Source organism: Cyanistes caeruleus, chromosome 3, assembly GCF_971803275.1.
Source record: "Cyanistes caeruleus chromosome 3, bCyaCae1.hap1.1, whole genome shotgun sequence".
Lineage (NCBI taxonomy): Eukaryota > Metazoa > Chordata > Aves > Passeriformes > Paridae > Cyanistes > Cyanistes caeruleus.
Window position 1 is genome coordinate 3708262 of NC_141703.1, and position 18997 is coordinate 3727258.

Sequence of the window (18997 nt, forward strand, 5' to 3'; positions counted from 1 at the left end):
GAAGTTATATAAGGAATTAAAGAGTAATTGCCTTATGAAGTTTTGCAACTGGTCAGTCTTGATAGTAAATGATAAATACAGTTTTTACTCCATGTCTGAAGCTATTTCAGGAAGCCAAATAATCTATGTCTTGAAATAAATTCAAGGGAAGAAATAGTCCTTTGCAAAAACACTTCCATAGGGAAAGGAGTTGCAGCTACTGATTTAAAAATGAAATCAAATTTACAATTAGTCTAAAAGTCTCCAGAATTTTAATGTACCCAGCTCTCAAAGCTCAGAGCTAATGATCCCAGTGGGTGCACAACAAAGACTAATTTATAGCATCATTATTTCCAAATAAATAAGGTGATGAGATCCATATCAGTGCATGAGCCTTACCCTTCTCCCCAGGGGAAGGTGCCTCAAGGGAGCTGCACAGAGAGTGTGATGTGGGCTGAGAACACGGCATGGGGCTGCCAGACTGCTGCAAAATCCTCCCAGGTGGCATATTCTACAATAAAACCCCAGGGATTTGCATTCTGCTTCTGTGCACAGCCTGTGCAGGGCCAGCAGAGCCAATGCCCCCAAATCCAGAAGTGTTTTAGGCTGGTTAATGTTTATCTGACACATCTTCCCCTGTGTCCCACTCCTTGGGGCTCAGCCATTTTATTAAAAATATCCCTGAGGATTGCAAAGGTCTGTGTGACTCCAACACAGTATCTTGAATTCATGAAAGTCCTTTTAAAATATATTGCTCTCATCAGTTTTTAAGGGCCTCACTCTTGTGGCACCTAAAAACCTTTGAATTTGTAGCCTGGCTAAATGCAGACAGTTCATACCCATTTCCTGCTATGCCCAAACCACCCTTTAGCTTGAACAGCCCCAATCCAATATATTTGTAAATGGGAATTGTATCCTCTATTAATCTTCATTTTGTTGGGCTAAACAAGTCAAGCTTTTCACACTTTTTTTTTTTTGTAAGATATTTTCCCTTTCTCCTTCCTGCTAATTTATATTTTCTTTGTTCACAGCTAGCATTTTTTTTTTTTTTACATCAAATCTGTTACATTTCATTTTTTTGCCCATTCTTCTTTTTGGGATCACTCTTTTTCCACATTTCCCTCCTTATCAATGCTCTTATCAGTTGTTCTTACCAATGTCTGGTTCCCATTCACATGTGTGCATATGTGTACACATCATGATGGCCTGGGAGATCTGGCCTTGGGAAATAAAAAGTCAAGATAAAATATTTCCTTCCTTACCTGAGAAAGAGGGATTTGGAGAGAGGCAATGCAACCTTCAACTATTTTAAGGGCTGCAGCAAAAAGCAAATTATTGGTCTGAGTTCAGTATTGGCCCTGCTTTGAGCTGAAGGTTGGTCTAAGTGGTCTCATGAGGTTTCTTCCCACCTGAATTATCTAGGATTTTGGAAAATATGTTCTGTTACGTGCCCACTGGAGGTGGGACGAGCTGTGTGAGAAGAAAATGCAGCAAAGAAAGTTCAGGTCAGACATCAGAAAATACATAGTTTTCAGGAGATTCCCTCATTATCTCATTAAAGGTGGATCTGAACCAGTGGATCAAAGTGATGCAATGATTCCTGCCTTGGAGGAATGTTCCTTTTGCACCTTGTCCAATGTCCTCTTCTGCAATTCAGTGAAATTTTTGGAGTGGTGAAAAGGAAAAGGGGTTCTGGGGACAGGTGAGGAGTCTTCTGTTTGTGCTAGAATAGAATGACATAATAAGAAAACAAAGTCAGTCCCTCTGCACATCTGCTTTTCAGGACAGACATAGGAGAGACATCTTCATTTTCTGGGTGACCATGAAGAGCTGCTCCACTCCACAGCTTCAGCTGTAAAGGGGAGGTTTCTTATAGATGGATTTTTATAAAGATACACTGCCTGGGAGCATCATTACCACGAGGTCAGAGAATCTTAAAACCGTCTGATAAAATAGCTCAGATCTTATTTTTCTCTCAGATCTTTGGTATTGCCACTTGAAGAAATATATTAGAAATTGATTTCTTTTGTATGCTTGGTTCTAGCACCAATTTCAAGTATCCATTCTAATCCATCAGTGCTGGAAATTATGTCCTTATTTGATCTTTTTCTTAAGCTGCTTCTTTGCTCATGTCTAGACAGACGTCTGCATCTGTGTCATTGCTAAATATATTGAGCACTCTGTTGCTCCTGTCTTTGCTTAACAAAAACCTAGGAAAGAAATGAAAGGTAAACTTGTTTTCCTTTGTAAACTGAAATCTCTGCTTTCTTCTGTAAACTGAACTCCGTAGAATAAAATACTCTTGTACGTACTTCAAAAAACATCTCTGAATTATTAAGACTTTCATTTGATGTTGGAATGTGCATTTGCAGCCCAGAAAGACAATTGTGTCCTGAGCTGCATCCAGAGCAGGGTGGGCAGAGGTGAGGAGGGGATTGTGTCCCTGTGCCCTGCTCAGGTGAGACCCCACCTGCAGAGCTGCCCCAGCCCTGGGACCAGCCCAGGGAGCATCTGGAGCTGCTGGAGAGAGCCCAGAGGAGGCTCCAGGATGAGCAGAGGGATGGAGCAGCTCTGCTGGCAGCAAAGGCTGGCCCAGCTGCCATTGTTCAGCCTGGCCAGGAGAAGCTTTGGGCTGAGCTCAGGGTGGCCTTGCAGGGCCTGAAGGAGCCCCAGGAAAGCTGGAGAGAGACAATTGCCAAGGGCTGCAGGGCCAGGAGCCAGGGAATGGCTGCCAGGGGCAGAGGGCAGGGCTGGATCTTGGCATCTGGGGCAGGAATTGTTCCCTGGCAGGGTGGGCAGGGGCTGGGATGGAATTGCCAGAGCAGCTGGGGCTGCCCCTGGATCCCTGGCAGTGCCCAAGGCCAGGCTGGACATTGGGAGCTCCTGGGACAGTGGGAGGTGGCCCTGCCCAGACTGGAATGAGATGAACTTTATAGGCTCCTTCCAACTCAGGCCATTTTATGATTCTATCATTTGTGTAACTGCTAAACTCAAATTTATGGAAATATAGGGACCTCTGGAGGTTTGTAGTCTAGCCTGCTACTCAGAGCAGGGTAGCTTTAAGTCAGCTTATATTGCCTGAGGCTTTGGCTATCTGAATTCCAAAAGACTCCAAGGATGGTGTTTCCATGCCCTGTGTGCTCTCACCTGGTGCTGTACCAAGCACTGGGGGGAAAATTATTTTACTGATATTCAGTTGACAAATAGCACAACTTAGACTATCTATGTCTTTTCATACAGATAAAATATAATTGCTTACCTGAAATAAATTGTTCCTGCTTATTTCTCTTACTGCCTGCCTTGGGAACAGTTATCTTTAGTCATTCAGCAAATGGAGATGTGAACAAGTCACCATTACTAAAGCATGGGTGCAAATAAACCATAGAAAAACTATTCCCTGATCACTGTAGGTATTCCTTTATCTCTTATTTAATTCATGATAGCTTCCTCCTCAGTGTGAGGAAATAAGTGACTTTCCATTTACTGTGGGATGTCATTGCACACTCCCTGTTGCCAAGGAGCCCCTGATATCATAGATTTTGCCCACTTCTGATAAGGAGTTGTCTGGTCATTCATGTCACTCATGTTCTCAAGTCTGCTTGTCTACAAGGCTTGTGTTTCTGGAGAATTTTAGTACACTTGCTGTGGGCCACTTTTCCTCATAATGACATATAAAATATCAAGTCCACTTCATGGCCTTTCCCTTTTGTTGTCTTCTCTTCGATCCCCAGCTCTTGCCATGTCATGCCATGGTTTCCTCAGGATGCTTTATGAGTATGTGGTCTGCAGGAGGGCACAAGTTTCCCGTGTTTGTGTGTCCATGTCCAATCCCAGCCCTTCAAATTGCAGAAAATCCTCATTTTCTTGCTTGCTGCACTACTCCTAAATCCATGAGCCAGATGCAGACACTGCCTGGGTTGGATGAGAAGGAGAATCCCACAGCAATGGGAAAACAGCAAAGAGATGGTCTGAGAAAGGGGTGGCCTGGAGCAGCAGCAAAATGTGCTCCAGGGCTTCTCCCAGATGGAGCAGTTCCCTCTGGATGAGACTGTGTGAAAGCCAATCTGTCCCTCAGATAAATCAGAGCAATGTCATTTGTCATGTCTGTAAAGCTCTTCCAAACTGCACTGAAATGTCATCAATTCCACTCTTGTTGGCATTAAGGTGACTTCAAACTCATCCACTCCAGCCTTTCCCATAATTTATACTCTGGAAATACTAAAACAGTTTGATAAAACAACTCAGGTCCTAACCAGGCTTTACAAACAAGTCTCAAGGATGACTCAGCACCTTATTATTTACAGGCTTCTATTCTTGGAGTTATTTGGGATTAGAGGAAGGATGATACCATGACCAAGGCGGTAGTGTAGGACTCAGCAGGACATGTGCAGTCCCCTGTCTCAGAGCTGGCTGATTCTGGGCCAGCCACTTCTGACTGGAGATTCTGCTGGAAATTAAATATTTGTTGATTTTTACCTGTGTAAGATGTGAACTGTGGGTTTCCCAGTAACAAAAATAGTGATAGCAAAACTTCCTGAATTGATAGGAGTGTTGTACAGGTGAATGGAGTAAAGAGCATGGAAGCTGTAGCTGTCAGGATGGGAGGCATCCCTCATATTCTCAGTTCCATTTCCACTGAAAACAGGCATTTCATGTAATGATTTATAATTCATTTCACCAGTGCACAAGACAGTTTGGTTGGTGCATGGATATCAGTGAGACCAGCACAGCACTTTCCTGTTTATCTGAAAATGACATAATTTTCTAACCAGACTGCCTTTCTTTAAAATAAAGTTTCCTTGTTACCTTTCCACTTGAGCTATCATGTTGCCTTTTATTTGCCATAAAGAAGTTCCAGAGTTTTGAGGGCCTATTTTGTGTCGTCACTCAGAGCAACTTTTATTTCAACATTTAAAGGGAATAGTTTTGCCTCAGACTGTACAGATGAGGCACGTTAAAATGAGACACTTAATTTTATCTGATTCTGCCATGAATGGGATATAATTAAAGTGTAAGTCTCTGGAGAGATTTGCTCATTTATTCATTTTGTCACCCTGTGTGAAACTCTCTTTATCTGTGTTTTCTTCCTGGGGCTCAGATAATGCAGACAATTGTACAAATGCATGTCATTCTCATCAATGTAGGATTGGCCTGGGCTGGTCTCTTCCTCCTGTGCTTTTTGTTTGATTTTTTTATGCCAATTCTCTGTTGTTTGTTTGTTCCTTTCTTAGGATTTTGAATCCTTTTTCTCTGCTAAGGAAGAAAATATTATTTATTCGTTCCTGGGCCTTGCTCCTCCTCCAGGCACAAAGGTATGCACTTCTGTCCTTCCATGGGGATCATTTATTTGATTTTAATAAAAGATGAACATAGGCAGTGACTCAGCACGTCACATAAGGTGCAGTGACAAGCAATATATTAGATGTTGGAGCAGCAAAGTGTTCTTAGGGGGGAAAAAAGTGTCAGGTTCAGTAAATACTAGAGAATACTTCCTTCTTGCCTTCTTTCAGTGCAGGCTTGTTACCATGGCTCCAGCTGATGGGTTTGTTGTTGTTGTTGACACACAGCAGTGTTTTATTATGCTCAGCTTTTAAACCATGCAGACTCCCTCCCACAATTTCTAGGTTGTGTTGGTTACAAGCAGCCGTCTCCTGCTGCTGGCCACTGAGCAGGGCTGGGATCAGACCCATCCCATCCCTCACTGGCACCAGGGAACTCTCTCCCTCTGCCTGGGGGAGAAAAAGGCTCACCCAGCCCTTCACCAAGTCCCTTTGGCAAGTCTGCCTGTGCTTCTCCATCACATTTTGACAATGTTCTAATATATTTCTGGCAAAAGAAAAACAGTTTATTTGGGATTTTTCCCCCCCTGTTTTTACCTTGTGTTGTTTTTACAGAAACTAATGTTTTGTTTTTTTCTTTATTAGAATCTTGCTCTGATTAGAAGCTTCCTATCTGTGAGCATTACAGCTCTGCTATCCTGTGCTCATGTTAGGTGGTAATAAAATGTCTTTAACGTGGGTGAGCCAACAAAAGAAATTAATCAAGAGAGTGATGAGCCAGAGTGACTGGAGAACTCTGCTGCATTGTGGTGACCTGGCTGAGGAGCTGCCTTGGAGCAGGAGATCTGCCTTTGGTCCAACTCTGCAGCACCTTTGAGTGAAACACCATTGGAAATATCTCTTTATCCTCTTCTGTAAAAGCAGAGGGGAAAAAAAAAAAAAAAGGAGCCTTTGCTAAGTGCTTTGAGAGCCACAGCTGAAAATACAGCCAGGGGAGAGCCCCAGTTGTTATAAATGTCTTTGACACTGAGTCCCTGCATGATAAGGAGAGTGATTTAAACTTTCTGCTTTAGCTGGGCCATCTCCCACCCAGGGAAATAAAAATTACTTGCCTTACCTCACAAGGGTCTTGTGAGAATTCATTTAATTAACATCCACAAAGCCGTGAAAGGCTTAAAGGACTGCAGGTATTTCATGTTATAATCATTATAAAAGATATGTGGAGAATCAGTGAGATAAAGAAAATTGCATTTTTCCACCTTCCCACTCCACGGATTATCTGCTTCTTCATGCAAGGTCCTGGTAGATTCCATATCTATGAAACAAAGTAATAATTTTTTAGAATTCGTTTCTTCCTAGCTGTCAGCAGAGGTTTATTACAGTTTCTACTTCATGACAACTTTGGCAATGTTGAAAATAATATATTTGGTACATTCTGCTGGGCAGATTTGTTTGTCAGTGCCATTGCTAGCAGGCAAGCCTTGTTTACAGTGATTAACTGCTGCCCTGGTGGTGGCTTCAGTCCAGAGAGTGCAAATAAGTGAGAGCGTTTGTAAAGTCCCTGTTAAATGTGGAATTTTGATAGCCTCCCTTTCAGAGTCTATTCGTGTTTGCCAGAGACACAGACACTTCTTGCAGAGGTGTTTCTTCAGCATCTTCCCTGCAGGAGAGGCTGCCTGTGCTTTGTCAAGCAAAGAACTCTGCTGCTCTGCTTCTTCTTCCCCCTCACTCTCTGTCAGCTCCACCTTAGATATGCACAATGCATGGCTCATGACACTGATTTCCAGCAGCATAAATCTGGAATGATAAGTCAGGTGTGGAAGAAATGGTGATGATGACACATATGACAAGCTTTCCTATTAATCCCTTCTTAAGAAATAGTGTGGGATTTGGTTTATGTATTTATTTTTTTTCTGGAATGGAGTCAGCACAAGGCAGTAAGAATTTACTTTCTAAGGATTTTTACTATGCTGAGACATGACAAAGATTAATATGAAGCTGATACCCATTTGATACCCTTGTCTTAAAACATTCTATTTATTTTTCCATCCATCTTTTGTCTCATACTGCACCAAGACTGGAGAAGTTCTTTAATGGCCATGATCCTGTTTTACAGCACAATCCTGACCAGGAGTGTTTTGAGCTTATTTCCTTCCATCTGAGGAAGCAAATGTACCTTTTGGGGCTCCCTGAACAAATTATAACTTCCCAACAAAACACTTGTAGTTAAATTTATTGTCCATTCATTCTAGTTGCTGAGTGCAAAATACACATCCATTTCTTGTTCTGCTGTTTCTATGTATCAGTATATTCTGTATGTTAGAAAGCTTCATCCAGCCCTGAGCCCAGCCCAGGGAGCAGCTGGGGCTGCTGGAGAGAGCCCAGAGGAGGCTCCAGGATGAGCAGAGGGATGGAGCAGCTCTGCTGGCAGCAAAGGCTGGCCCAGCTGCCATTGTTCAGCCTGGCCAGGAGAAGCTTTGGGCTGAGCTCAGGGTGGCCTTGCAGGGCCTGAAGGAGCCCCAGGAAAGCTGCAGAGAGACAATTGCCAAGGGCTGCAGGGCCAGGAGCCAGGGAATGGCTTCAAACTGACAGAAAGTAGGGTTAGATCAGCTATTACAAAGGAATTCCTTCCTGTGTGGGGAGTGATGCATTAGGAAAGTTTTCCCAGAGAAGTTTTGGCTGCCCCATCCCTGGAAGTGTCCAAGGCCAGGTTGGATGGAGCTCTGAGCAACCTGGGACAGTGGGAGGTGTCCCTGCCCATGGAACAAGATGATCTTTATGGTCCCTTTCAACCCAAGTATTTCTGTGGTTCTCTGATTCTGTGATTTTATCATAACAAGTACATCTATTTGATGTAGATGATATTAGATCTTTGATCTATTTGCTTTGAAGGGTGCAATGTGCCCATAAAATCCAGTGACTTTACAAGAAGCCAATCCAATTTGTGGTGCTTCAGCAAGGGTTTGTTAGCTCACATCACCGTCTCTCCTGTTGTCTCCTCACCACAAATGGTTTTTGTGTTTTCCAAAGCATCATTTAGCAGGGCTGAGCAGAACAGTTTTCTGTGCCTGAGAGAAGCAGCAGACTGTGCTTGTGTTAATAAGTAATTTAATCTATTAATACCAAATACCCCCTCACCTGCAGGAATACCTGGTCTACATCAGGTTCAGGGCAGGCTGGGATTTAAAGGCAGCTGTGCCTTATGCCTGACCCAAAGATCACTCAAATTTGTGACAGATTTCTGAGAAATCCTGTTTAATCTTGGATTAATGGCCTGAGTAGTGATGTCCCAATAGGATCCATGTGTAGATCTGAGCTATAAAAGGTGTAGTTTGTATGTTTGGGGTCAGGTGTGTCAGTCTCAGCTGCCTCAAAAGCTGGGTACATTTTTTTAAAGTTGGCACCATTTTTATGCTCAGTCTGACTCAGTGAACTCAGTGATTTATGCGAGTTGAGGGTCTGTTTTCAAATACTGTACATACTTGAAGCCTTAATCCCACTCTTCTTGATCTTAATATCCAGAATCTTGATATCCCCAAATCTGTAGATACTCAAGCTTAAGTTAGTGGAAGAAGGCTTCTCCTAAATCTGCTTGGAATTACAAATTTGTGCTATGTACTTTTTATTTAAAGAGAAAATGACCTGTCAGCCAATCTTTAGAAATGGTACTTCATTTTGAATTCGTTGAAAATTAAATTCTGTGTTTCTATGGAGAGCCAGTGTAGCAATGATATTTTGAATGTCAGAGTTCTCCATATAATTAACAAGAGCTCTGTGTGTGTGTGTGTTCTGGCAGATAACATGCTGCTTCTAGAGTTTACTTCTTTCAGCTACAACTCTCTTTTTTTGTGCTTTATGATCTAAGCATGTGATCCATCTGAGATGGATTCACTCAATAGGGTCATTTTAATTAGGATTTTCTCTGTGGTCCTTATGCATTTTATGTCCCAGCCAAAAATACTGAGTGCATGGATTTTAATGAAATGTTAATATTTGTGCTGAAAAGAAATACTTAACCAATTTCAAGACCAGGTTGGATGCGGCTCTGAGCAACCAGATCCAGGGTAGGGTGTCCCTGCCCATGGCAAGGAATTTGGAACAAGCTGATCTTTAAGGTCCCTTCCAACCCAAATCATGGCCAGTGATTCTATTAATTTAATTTTCATTAAAACTGTCCTTTTCATTAGAGGAACTTCTGCAAAGAAATGTCTGTAACAAGTTGCCATTTCCTTAAGAAAATAATGCATTAACACAGTGTTGCACAAGAGAATTTCAATGTATGTTTGTGTTACTATGTATTTTAATCTTCAAATATTTTTTGGCTTCTGGGAGAAAAGTAAATAATAAACCAAGCCAAATGTCTCTGTAGATCTGTTTCTAATAACAATGCCACCAACATCAGAGTGCAGTGAGCCCACAGTTTTATGTGCACTTGAAATGAGACGATACTGCCAGAAAAAGAAATTGTCTTTTCTCCCTCCTCCTTCCTCTGGCTCCTTCTGCTCCATCCCCGTGCATCCCCCACGTGCTGGCAGAAACCCTTGTGCAGCTGTGTGACAGAGTGTGAAACCAGTGTGAGGTAGAAATGTTTTAATTTTTAAAGCTTTAATCTTCATCAGCTCCTGCTCCTCAGTTCCAGAGCAAGGAGAACTTAGGGACCTTTGTGCCCACTCTCTTCTCACTGCAAGTAACTCAGATGTAAAATCAACTTTCCACAATTCAGGAGAAAATTGCCAGAAGAGCACCAAGCCTTACAGGCAGTCATATTTGAGCAAAAACATCAAACTGCTCTGATATCTGCTTCCAAACATTCCTAAGCTCCTTCCTATCATTTCTGTCCCCATCCAGCAGAGCTTGTCAGCAGGAGGACAGCTCTTATGTCCCACAGCACATCTTGGGAAAAAGAGATGTGCTGTGCTCTCAGCCAGTCAGCTCTGGGGATAAAAACCAGCCAGACATGCCCTGCCCTGCAGAATAAGTGCACTGGCTGAAGAAATCATCATGGGGACACTGGAGGAAGACTTGTGAAGTTTAAAGGACGGGGGAACATGACTGAAGGCTTCTGTTGAACTGTAGAGACAAATGAAATTATGGAAAAGCAGCAAACCCTGAACCAGCTGGGTGGCTGAGTTGTGAGGGCTTGGTCACAGGGATGGGGAAGGAGTTTGTCTCCTCTCAGGGATGTGCTGCTCTTCCCAAAGTGTGTGGGACTCAGGATGACACAGGACAGGACCTCCCCTGAGTGCCAGAGGAACCCACCTCAGATAACACCTCTCAGAAGAGGTCAAATTTCCTTTTAATGAATAAGGTCCTTTACCTCAGATTTTCTACTACAAATCTCTTGTGAAATCTCCCACTGATGATGATTAGAATTGTTCTTCACAGCCAATTTGTACTCATTTTGCATCTCCCTCAGTACTCTTCCTTGTCCTATCCCTGTCTGATGTTTACTCTGATCTATTTTGGGAGTGCCATCATATCCTCTCACAGCATCACTTTCAACAGATTAAAGCAATGGAGCTTTTTTTGTCCCCCTTTCATAAGACAGGCTCTCCACTCCCTCAGATGTTCCTGTAGCCCTCTCTGCACCTGTTCCAGTCTGAGTTCCTTTCTTGAGCCTGAGTGGCTGGGATGACACAGAGCGATCCAGAGGAGGTTTTGCCTCACCTCATGCATCTGAGGATCACATTTTTTACCTCTTTCACTGTCACACTCATGGCTCAGTTATCCCATGCCTATTTAAACCCACCCATCTTTTTCCTCCTTGATGAGCATTAACTAACAAGCTCCTAAAGTACAATAGAAAAATCACTTTCTAATCTCTGACCCAGAACTGCTTGTCCCAAATAAGGTGACTTTGCACTTCATGCTCTTGCATTTCATCATATTTTTGCTGTTCCACTCGAGGCCTCCTTTTATCTGACACAGTGTGGGAGCCACTGTGACCTTTCACAGCCACCCAGCTGAAAGGACACCAGGATATTTGTCAAATAAAGAACCTCCCAGGAGGTGCTTGGGTATGGTGCTGGAATAAATGGACTTGACTGACTGATGTGGGAAGAGTTTCCTGATGTTTTTGAGCAAGAAAGTTAAGAGACTAAATGTGAAATCCTTTATTACTTGTTTTCCTGGAGCTTCTAGATGATGTTTATTTGGAATTCATGCTGGTGGAAAAAAGTTGTTGTTTTTTTCCTTGAAGCTCAAATGTGCCATCAGGGTGAGCTTTGGTTTCTATTGAACTTTCTAGAGGAAGGTTAGAGAATCTTCTGTGCTGAGAAGGGCTTGAATTCATGTTTTCCCTGCACAAACCCCACCTGCTCAACATGCCAGCAAGTGTTCTTCTCAGAGGAGAAATACACCCTAAAAGGGGGTATTTTCATTTAAGAGCTGAAGCAAAATTAGAAAAACACTTTCCCAAAATAATTTCCCAAAATAAAATCCCAAAAATCAAGAATTTTGTAGAAATGAATTATTGATTATGTGCCTTGAAGCTTTCCATGACTTCCCCTCTGCTCCAGGAGACTGAAAAGTCTGATGCCACAGAGCAGAAGTCTGATGCCACAGAGGAGAAATCAGAAGCCACAGAAGATAAATCTGATTCTAAGGATGAAAAATCTGATGCCACAAATGAAACTGAGGCACACACAGGAGACAAGGCAGATGAAGGGGCTCCTGAAGAGGCTCAGTCTGAGCAGACACCACCAGAAGATCAGCAGGTAATTTTTCCTTTCTCTTTGTGATCTGGGGGTTTTACCTGTGCTAAGCACATGAAACATAAACCCACAAGCCCTCCTGGTGTGCCCCAGGGTGACTGATTGCAGAGTGTCTCTTGGATGTATTTTCTTTGATACCAGGATGATATGAAACCTGGATAAAACTCCAGGGAACTTTGTCCTGATTCTTGAATAACAGCAGCTGCCTTTTGCCACTTGTTACCCCAAGCTTTTTACTTTATCTTGATGGCCATTGGGAACCAGAGTCTAGTTATGGAGGATAATTTAGGACTGGACATCTGAGTCCTGCCTGTGTGAAAAAAAAATAAAATTGCTGCTCTCAACAGCCAGCATGAGCAGTGCTCATTAATCTGGTTGGGAATGTTTGCTGCAGATCCAACAGTGACTTCCCCAGGCCTTGCAGAATCCCCTGGGCAGTGCAGAAACAGAGGCCAATGTTTTCCTTTCTGTCTGCTCCTGCTCTGGTATTACAGACCTCAAACTGCAGCTCAGGTTGTTGTTTAAGGATGGGTTTTTTTGGATGCCAGCTCTTCCCAGGGAGTCAGACTGGCTGCTGCATGAAGCACTAACACTTGTCAGGCTCTTCTGTGTTTGGAGATCAGGTGTTTCCTGGGGAATATCTGGCACAAATGCATCATCTCTTACATTAAAGATCCAAACAAATGAAGTTTGGTGTTTTTGTTTTTCATCTAGCTGCAATATTTCTCCAGAGGAAACCCCTCTCTGTTGGTCTTTCCCCACTGCCCTTTTTAATAGTGACTGATCTGGTCACTGTTAAGCTGGAAAAGCCCCTTTTCCACATCTCAGCCACTGGGAAGCCCCACTCATCATTTCAAAACAGTGATGAGGAGAGACAGTCCTCAGTGGGAACTAAATTCTTCCTCAAGGAAAATGATATCCAAGCCCTTTTTATGTTGCTATGAATTTCAGCTGGCAGGTGAGTGCCATCAAACTCCTTTCAAATTTTTTTGGCTCATAAGAGGAGCTAAAACTGCTGCCTGGCTTGGGTGCCTTGCCCTTCTGGCTGGCATTCTGCTTTAATGCTTTTCAAATGAGAGCAGAATGCTGGAATTTGTCTGCAAATGTGTCAGGCAGCTGTGTAGGAGAGGTTTTGCACTGACATCATGCAGTGCCACTCCTGTGCCACCAGCACCTTGCTCAGCTTCTCACAGAAAGGATTGGAGCTAAAAGTGGAAAATAGATTTCTTTGCAGTTTTTCAGGGAGGGGAGAAGCAGAGGAGAGAGCACAGAAAACACTTTTTGCCCTGTTCCACCACCCACTTCCCGTGTCACTCAGGACAAATCGCTTCAGTGCTGTGGCATCTGCCTGCCTTGCTATAGTTCATCCCAATTATCACTTCTGTTGGGATGGCATGAATCATTCTGTAGGAATTCTGCTATTCTCACTCGCTCCCTACAGACAGCACAGAGGAAGGGGTTAGATGAGAAGAGCAACTCTGAGGCAGCTACAGAGAGATGAATTCCACCTTTGGTCTCTGTATCTCATTTTATGCTTATAAAAGAAAGTGAAAATACCATTTCCTTACCTGAGCAGGGTTTTATGAAAGTAAATACTCTCAAAGAGTGCCAGATTGCCATCAGAGTATCTCCACTGGATGTTAAGTCCTGAAGGATTAGAGGTATTTTCAACACAAAAAATTTGAAAGATGGCAGTTTTATGTTCTATGGCTGAAGAAATACACCAGTGGGAATTTAGTACAGGAATTCTGGCGTTATTTAGCACTGCTTCAAAAACAACTCCCATTTGTGGGGTGTAACCAAGCCAGCTTTTCTCCAGCGGCGTCGCGGGAGAAATGTCAGCGCTGTGGAGAAATTCTGGAAGAGTCTCAGGGAGGTGAAGTTCCCTCAGCCTTCACCAGTGAGCACAGGACAGAAACCAGAGCAAAGTGGGACTGCCTCAGCCCTGGGGCTGCAGGGAGGGTCCAGGTTTTGGGAGGTTCCCCCAGTGCTCAGTAGCAGGGGATGCTCAGTGCGGAGGATGCGGCTCTCTCCGACTTCTGCTGCTGGTCCTGGGAGATGCAGAAATCCAGGAGCTCCAGCTTTTTGTCCACATGGATGTAGTGCCTCCCATGCTTGCTTTGTCTGTCCCTTTGGTTTTGAGTTTCTTGAAGGGAAGATTGAGCTCCAACTCACATGGACCCTGCTGGTCACTTGAGGTGCTGGTAATAAATTTCCTGTAGTTTCATTGCCTGATTTTGACTTCAGATTTAAGCTTGGAGTTTAGAATATTTTTCAAGTGGTGTCCCAGTTAAATCAGTTTTCAGTACAGATTAGGCTCCCTTCAGGGCAAAATTATTTTAGAAACATGTTCAAAAATCATATAATGCAAGTCTGTATCGTGTCTCAGCAATTCCCCAGGCCATATTTAAACCCTGGCACTGCAACTCCCTCCCTTAACTCATTCCATGAGAGTCCAAATCAACTCCTCTGCCTTCTGCACAGCACTGTGACATCTGCCTCTTGTCTTTGGGATTTTGTGTAGGATCAGCCCTTTCCCCCAACAGCCAGCTTAGGATCTAGCATTAAATTCCATTAAATTCCATTCACTTTGTACATTTCTTTTTTTTTTCTTTTTTATCTCTCTTGTCACTTCTGCTCAATCTACAGTCTAAAACCAGCTTGTATTATTTCTTATTCCCTGTTGAGCCAAGGCATCTGCTGCAGCCTACAACACTTAACAGAATCACAAGCCAGATTCTGAATGATGATATATAGCATAGATAAGACTCTATAATGCTGATTATACTTTCATTTTATAGACCAGTTAGTTACCGAAAAAACCCACAAAAACTCCACCTGAACAAGCAAACCCAGCTCCAAATCCTCTTGCCAATGAAGCAGTTTTGATCAGAAGTAACTGAGGAAAACCGAGCTCAATTTAATGATTTTATAACCCTTTTCCAACATAAAAGTTTAGCTTGAATATGCTTTGTGAGTTAATTTGGAGAACATTATCTCCAAATGAATCCAGTGAATTCCACATAATTTTCCTGAATTCAGTATTTAAGTTCTGCTGTGTTTTCCCTGTCTGATTTCTGATATTCTTTCTTTAATTTATCTTTTTAACATTTTCTTTTGTATCTCTTACGTAGGAAGGCAAGGGAGAGCATGCAGCAACAGGGGTATAGTATACCTGGATATTTTATTATCATCTTTTGTTTGTGTGTATTTATTTCCTTTTCTGTCCCTTTGCTTCACTCAAAAGCTGGTAAATTCTTATTCATGAAAGTAAATACACCACAGTCATAATCTGCTAGAGATAATGGTTGGTCCTATCGTGGTGTTATTGACTGGGAACAAAGATGGGCCTTTAATCATTAAAAGCTGTAAATGGAAGAGAAATTGTCTGTCACAGAGTCTTCAATAAAATTTGCCAAGGACTCCCATGACAAGTCTATCTTTGATAATCACTGATTGACACCATGCTGTGATTGCATTTTCAGTGTGAAAGACTCGTTCTGGCAATTTTGGCAGTTCTGCCCATAAAGGAGATATTTCCCTCACGACAATTTGTAAGACCTGGGTGCAAATCCTCAAACACTTTTCTGCTTTGCCCAAACCTCCAGGATTACCCAGTGTCCCCCCAGCCCCAGCAGCACCACCCCAAACCCTGTCCCCAAGGGCCACATCCAGACTCCTCTGGGACAATTCCAGCCACTCCAAACCTCCCTGGGCAGCTCATCCCAAGGCCTGACTGCTCTTCCAGGGAAATTTTCTTTCCCAATCTCCAACCTGAGCCTCCCCTGGTGCCATTTGAGGCCATTTCTCCTCCTTTCCCTTAGAGCCCCAGTGTCCCCTCCTGGCAGGGAGTTGTTCAGAGCAGTGAGGTCCCCCCTGAGCCCCTGCAGCTCCCTCAGCTGCTCCTCCCAGGATGTGTTTTCCTGACCCTAAAGCTCCTGGAGAGGCTGGTGAGGGCCATCAAGCCTGGTTAGTTGTACCCTGGCACCACCAACTAATGCTCCAAGCAAGAAAAAATAACCTTTTTCTTTTCTTTTCTTTTTTCCTTTCTTTTTTCCTGTGAAAGGTAACTGACTTGAGTTTTGGATGGAAGTTGGGAATATCTGAAATATGTGGCTTGCCTGTGGGCTCTCCAGGCCCTGTGTCAGAGTTCTCATGAGCTAAAAAAAGCCACCTTTCCTGGGGGAAAATGCCCAGAGAGGCAATATTCCTTTGGCACAAGAACTTCTAATCCACAGATGTTTGTATTACATTTCTGTGATATTTCACATTTCTGGTTTTTCAGCACTGGTTCTTTAGTGCAATGTTTTTCCCTGAGAAACAATTGAGACCAGGAATCTGATTCCAACAGCTCCATTCCCAAGCAGATATTTAAGCAGGCTTTCACTTCAGCAACTCCTGCACAGACAGCAGGTGCCTGAGAGGAAAAACAAAAGTCTGTGCTGCTCCTGTACGACCTGCAATCCTGACTGAAAGCTCATCACTGATTCTTTGACTGGTTATTTGATTATGCCAGGAAGAAATTCACGTCGCTCTTGCAGTCTAAGCAGTTTGTGAAGGGGTGGCAGATTGAGATAAAGCTGATTTATCCATATGGGAGTGTCTTTGGACAAGAGATCTCTGGAAGAGGAGCAGAGGAGCCCACAAAGCAATTTCCAGCTGTTTTTCAGAGTAGAGCTTCATTTACTCCAGAAAGAGAATAAGTAGAGATTGCTGTTTGTGTTACACAAATTCAGATAACTCTTGATTGAAGCAAAGGGCTGTTGTCTTTCATTTGTGTCATTTCTCCTGCATAAAAGAGAGGAATAAGAACTTCTGAGACAGAAACAAGGCTGTATTATCTGATTCCAGATGAATTTTAAATTGTTCAGGAGTCAAGTTCCTGTACCATGAATCTTTAGCTGTTTACTGCCCTGGGAGAGTGCATAATTAAAAATACTAAACTTTTTGTCATATTTACACATATTTCATGTTCCCATTTTGATTTTGAGCGTCTATCTGCAGCTTAACCACGTGTTCCAACCTCCTTAAGAATATTTCAGCAGGTGCCACAAAATAAAGCCCTGCCATGTTGAGATTAAAAACTCTATACATTAATCCTGTTTTTGAATCCCAAAGAATATTGCATTTACTAGAAACAGAACAGTTGTAAAAGCAGAGCTCTGCATTTCAAGACTCTTTTTTTTTTCCTTTCAATTCCTATATGGTAACAACAAATATTTTCTATTATAAAAAAAAGGAAGAAGAAAAGCAGGGAGAGGGAGAAGAAAAAGAAGAGGTGGAGGAGCAGGAAGAGTCTTAGTACAGTTCTCTATGACACAATATTTCTTGAACAGGTTTTCAGGTAAATATTGAGACATCAAGCACAGTTTCTAAATGCCCTTTAAGTAACATAAACTTGCAATTTTTTGTAATTATTGTTGTGGACAGGAAAAGTGTCCAAGCACAAAGTACCCAGCTGATGACTCAAAAGTAGATTTAAGTGCTGCAGCTTGTCATTCACATGGAATAAAAATTATTCTCTCTTACTCAGCTATGATTCCATTGCAGCTTTTAGGAGCTCCATGTCCCACATGAATTTCTCTCTCAAATTTAATTGAAAACTTAAAATACTGGTAAGAGAGAGGAGCCTGACAAGAAATATGACTCAGTATAAAATTACTGACAATAGGCCAAATTTAAAATCGCAAAACAGGAAGCACCTGGAAGGCAGAGTTTGTCCTGTACAGGTGTGTGAGCACACCAGCACTGCTCCAGTTGTGTCAGCAACTCCTTTCTAATTCTAATTTTCAGCTTTTCACTCTCCTCTGTCCCTTCTCCCCTGCGCTGAAATACAGACCAGAAAATCACTTAGAGACAAGAAACTGAAACAAGAGAGCTGGAATTTCCAGCAGATTTTCCTTTGGATGATGGGACTTCCCCCTGATCACAAAGAGTGCTCTTTCTAGGATCCACAGAATCATGGAATGGTTTGGGTTGGAAAAGGCCTTAAAGATGATCCAGTTCAGGCCCCTGCCATGGTCAGGGACACCTCCCACTGTCCCAGGTTGCTCCAAGCCCTGTCCAACCTGGATTCCCAGCTGCCAAAGGTTTCACCAACCAGGTGCTGGTGGGATTTCCCAGCCCCTCGACAGAGCAGGAAATCCATCTCTTCTTTCATGCTGCCTCTCCCAAATCTGGGTTCATCTGTTGCATGGGAATTAATTCATCACAACATTGTCCAAAGTTCAGATCTGTAACATCACAGAAGTGCTGAGTTCTGATTTAATTTTCTTTGTTTTTGTTCAGGAAGCACCAGCTGGAGCCACCCCACCAAAGAAAAGAAAATCCCTTTCCCAAGCAAAGCACCACTACCTTTTGTGCCTGTATGAACACAAAAACATAAACAGAACACAGACACCACTCTGTCCCACCTGCAGCCTTTATCTATATATTTGGTATTCCAGATGCTTGTTAAAATGGATCTCATGTCTGACAGATGGTATTTCAGTCAATTGTTATGTGTTGGGGATAGTTTTGTCCGTGTCACATTTAGATTGTGAGCTCCCCAGGGCAGGAACCATGTCTCTCTCCATGTCCAAACACTGCCAAGCACGCTGCTGCCACTCAGCAGCCGACTGCACTCACACCACTGACGTCTTCAGAGGAAAAGAAAATCAGCACTGAAAACTTCAAAGAGGCTTCCTGTACACAAGCCATGTGAGTCACTTCTCCCTCAGCTGGCATTTGAAAATGATTGAGATTCCCATTGTGCAGCAGTTTAAATAAATGTGTTTTCTGTCGTATCTGCTCTTTGTCTGCAAAAGCATTAATTTAACTCTGCGCAGATGTTTTCTCCATCGTTAGGGTTGTGGGCTGTACAAAGTCATGGAATCCTAGAATCATGGAATGGTTTGGGTTGGAAAGGACCTTAAGGATCATCCAGCTTCCACTATCCCAGGTTTCTCAGGGCTCCATCCAACCTGGCCTTGGACACTTTCAGGAATGGGGCAGCCACAGCTTCTCTGGGTACCCTGTGCCAGGGCC

The 18997-nt window shown here is 42.9% G+C and overlaps 1 protein-coding gene and 1 long non-coding RNA gene across 5 annotated transcripts in view; both read left to right on the forward strand.

Moving 5' to 3' along the window:
- The window catches only part of SH3BGR (SH3 domain binding glutamate rich protein), a 27279-nt gene extending 8523 nt beyond the window's left edge, over positions 1 to 18756 (forward strand). The window contains exons 3-7 of one of the 4 annotated variants that reach the window (XM_023926607.2): positions 5211 to 5291; positions 11777 to 11974; positions 15106 to 15135; positions 17211 to 17315; positions 18260 to 18756. In XM_023926607.2, the coding sequence (XP_023782375.2) occupies positions 5211 to 5291; positions 11777 to 11974; positions 15106 to 15135; positions 17211 to 17273 (372 nt within the window). In that variant the 3' untranslated portion in view covers positions 17274 to 17315; positions 18260 to 18756. The remainder of the gene's footprint in view (positions 1 to 5210; positions 5292 to 11776; positions 11975 to 15105; positions 15136 to 17210; positions 17316 to 18259) is intronic. The other 3 variants (XM_023926613.2, XM_086883993.1, XM_086883994.1) reach the window with 3 other exon arrangements.
- On the forward strand, positions 1541 to 2300 carry LOC147653884 (uncharacterized). Its single transcript, XR_015285368.1, has 2 exons — positions 1541 to 1681; positions 1763 to 2300. It is a non-coding gene; the product is annotated as an uncharacterized LOC147653884 (long non-coding RNA).
- Positions 18757 to 18997: the final 241 nt, after the last annotated feature.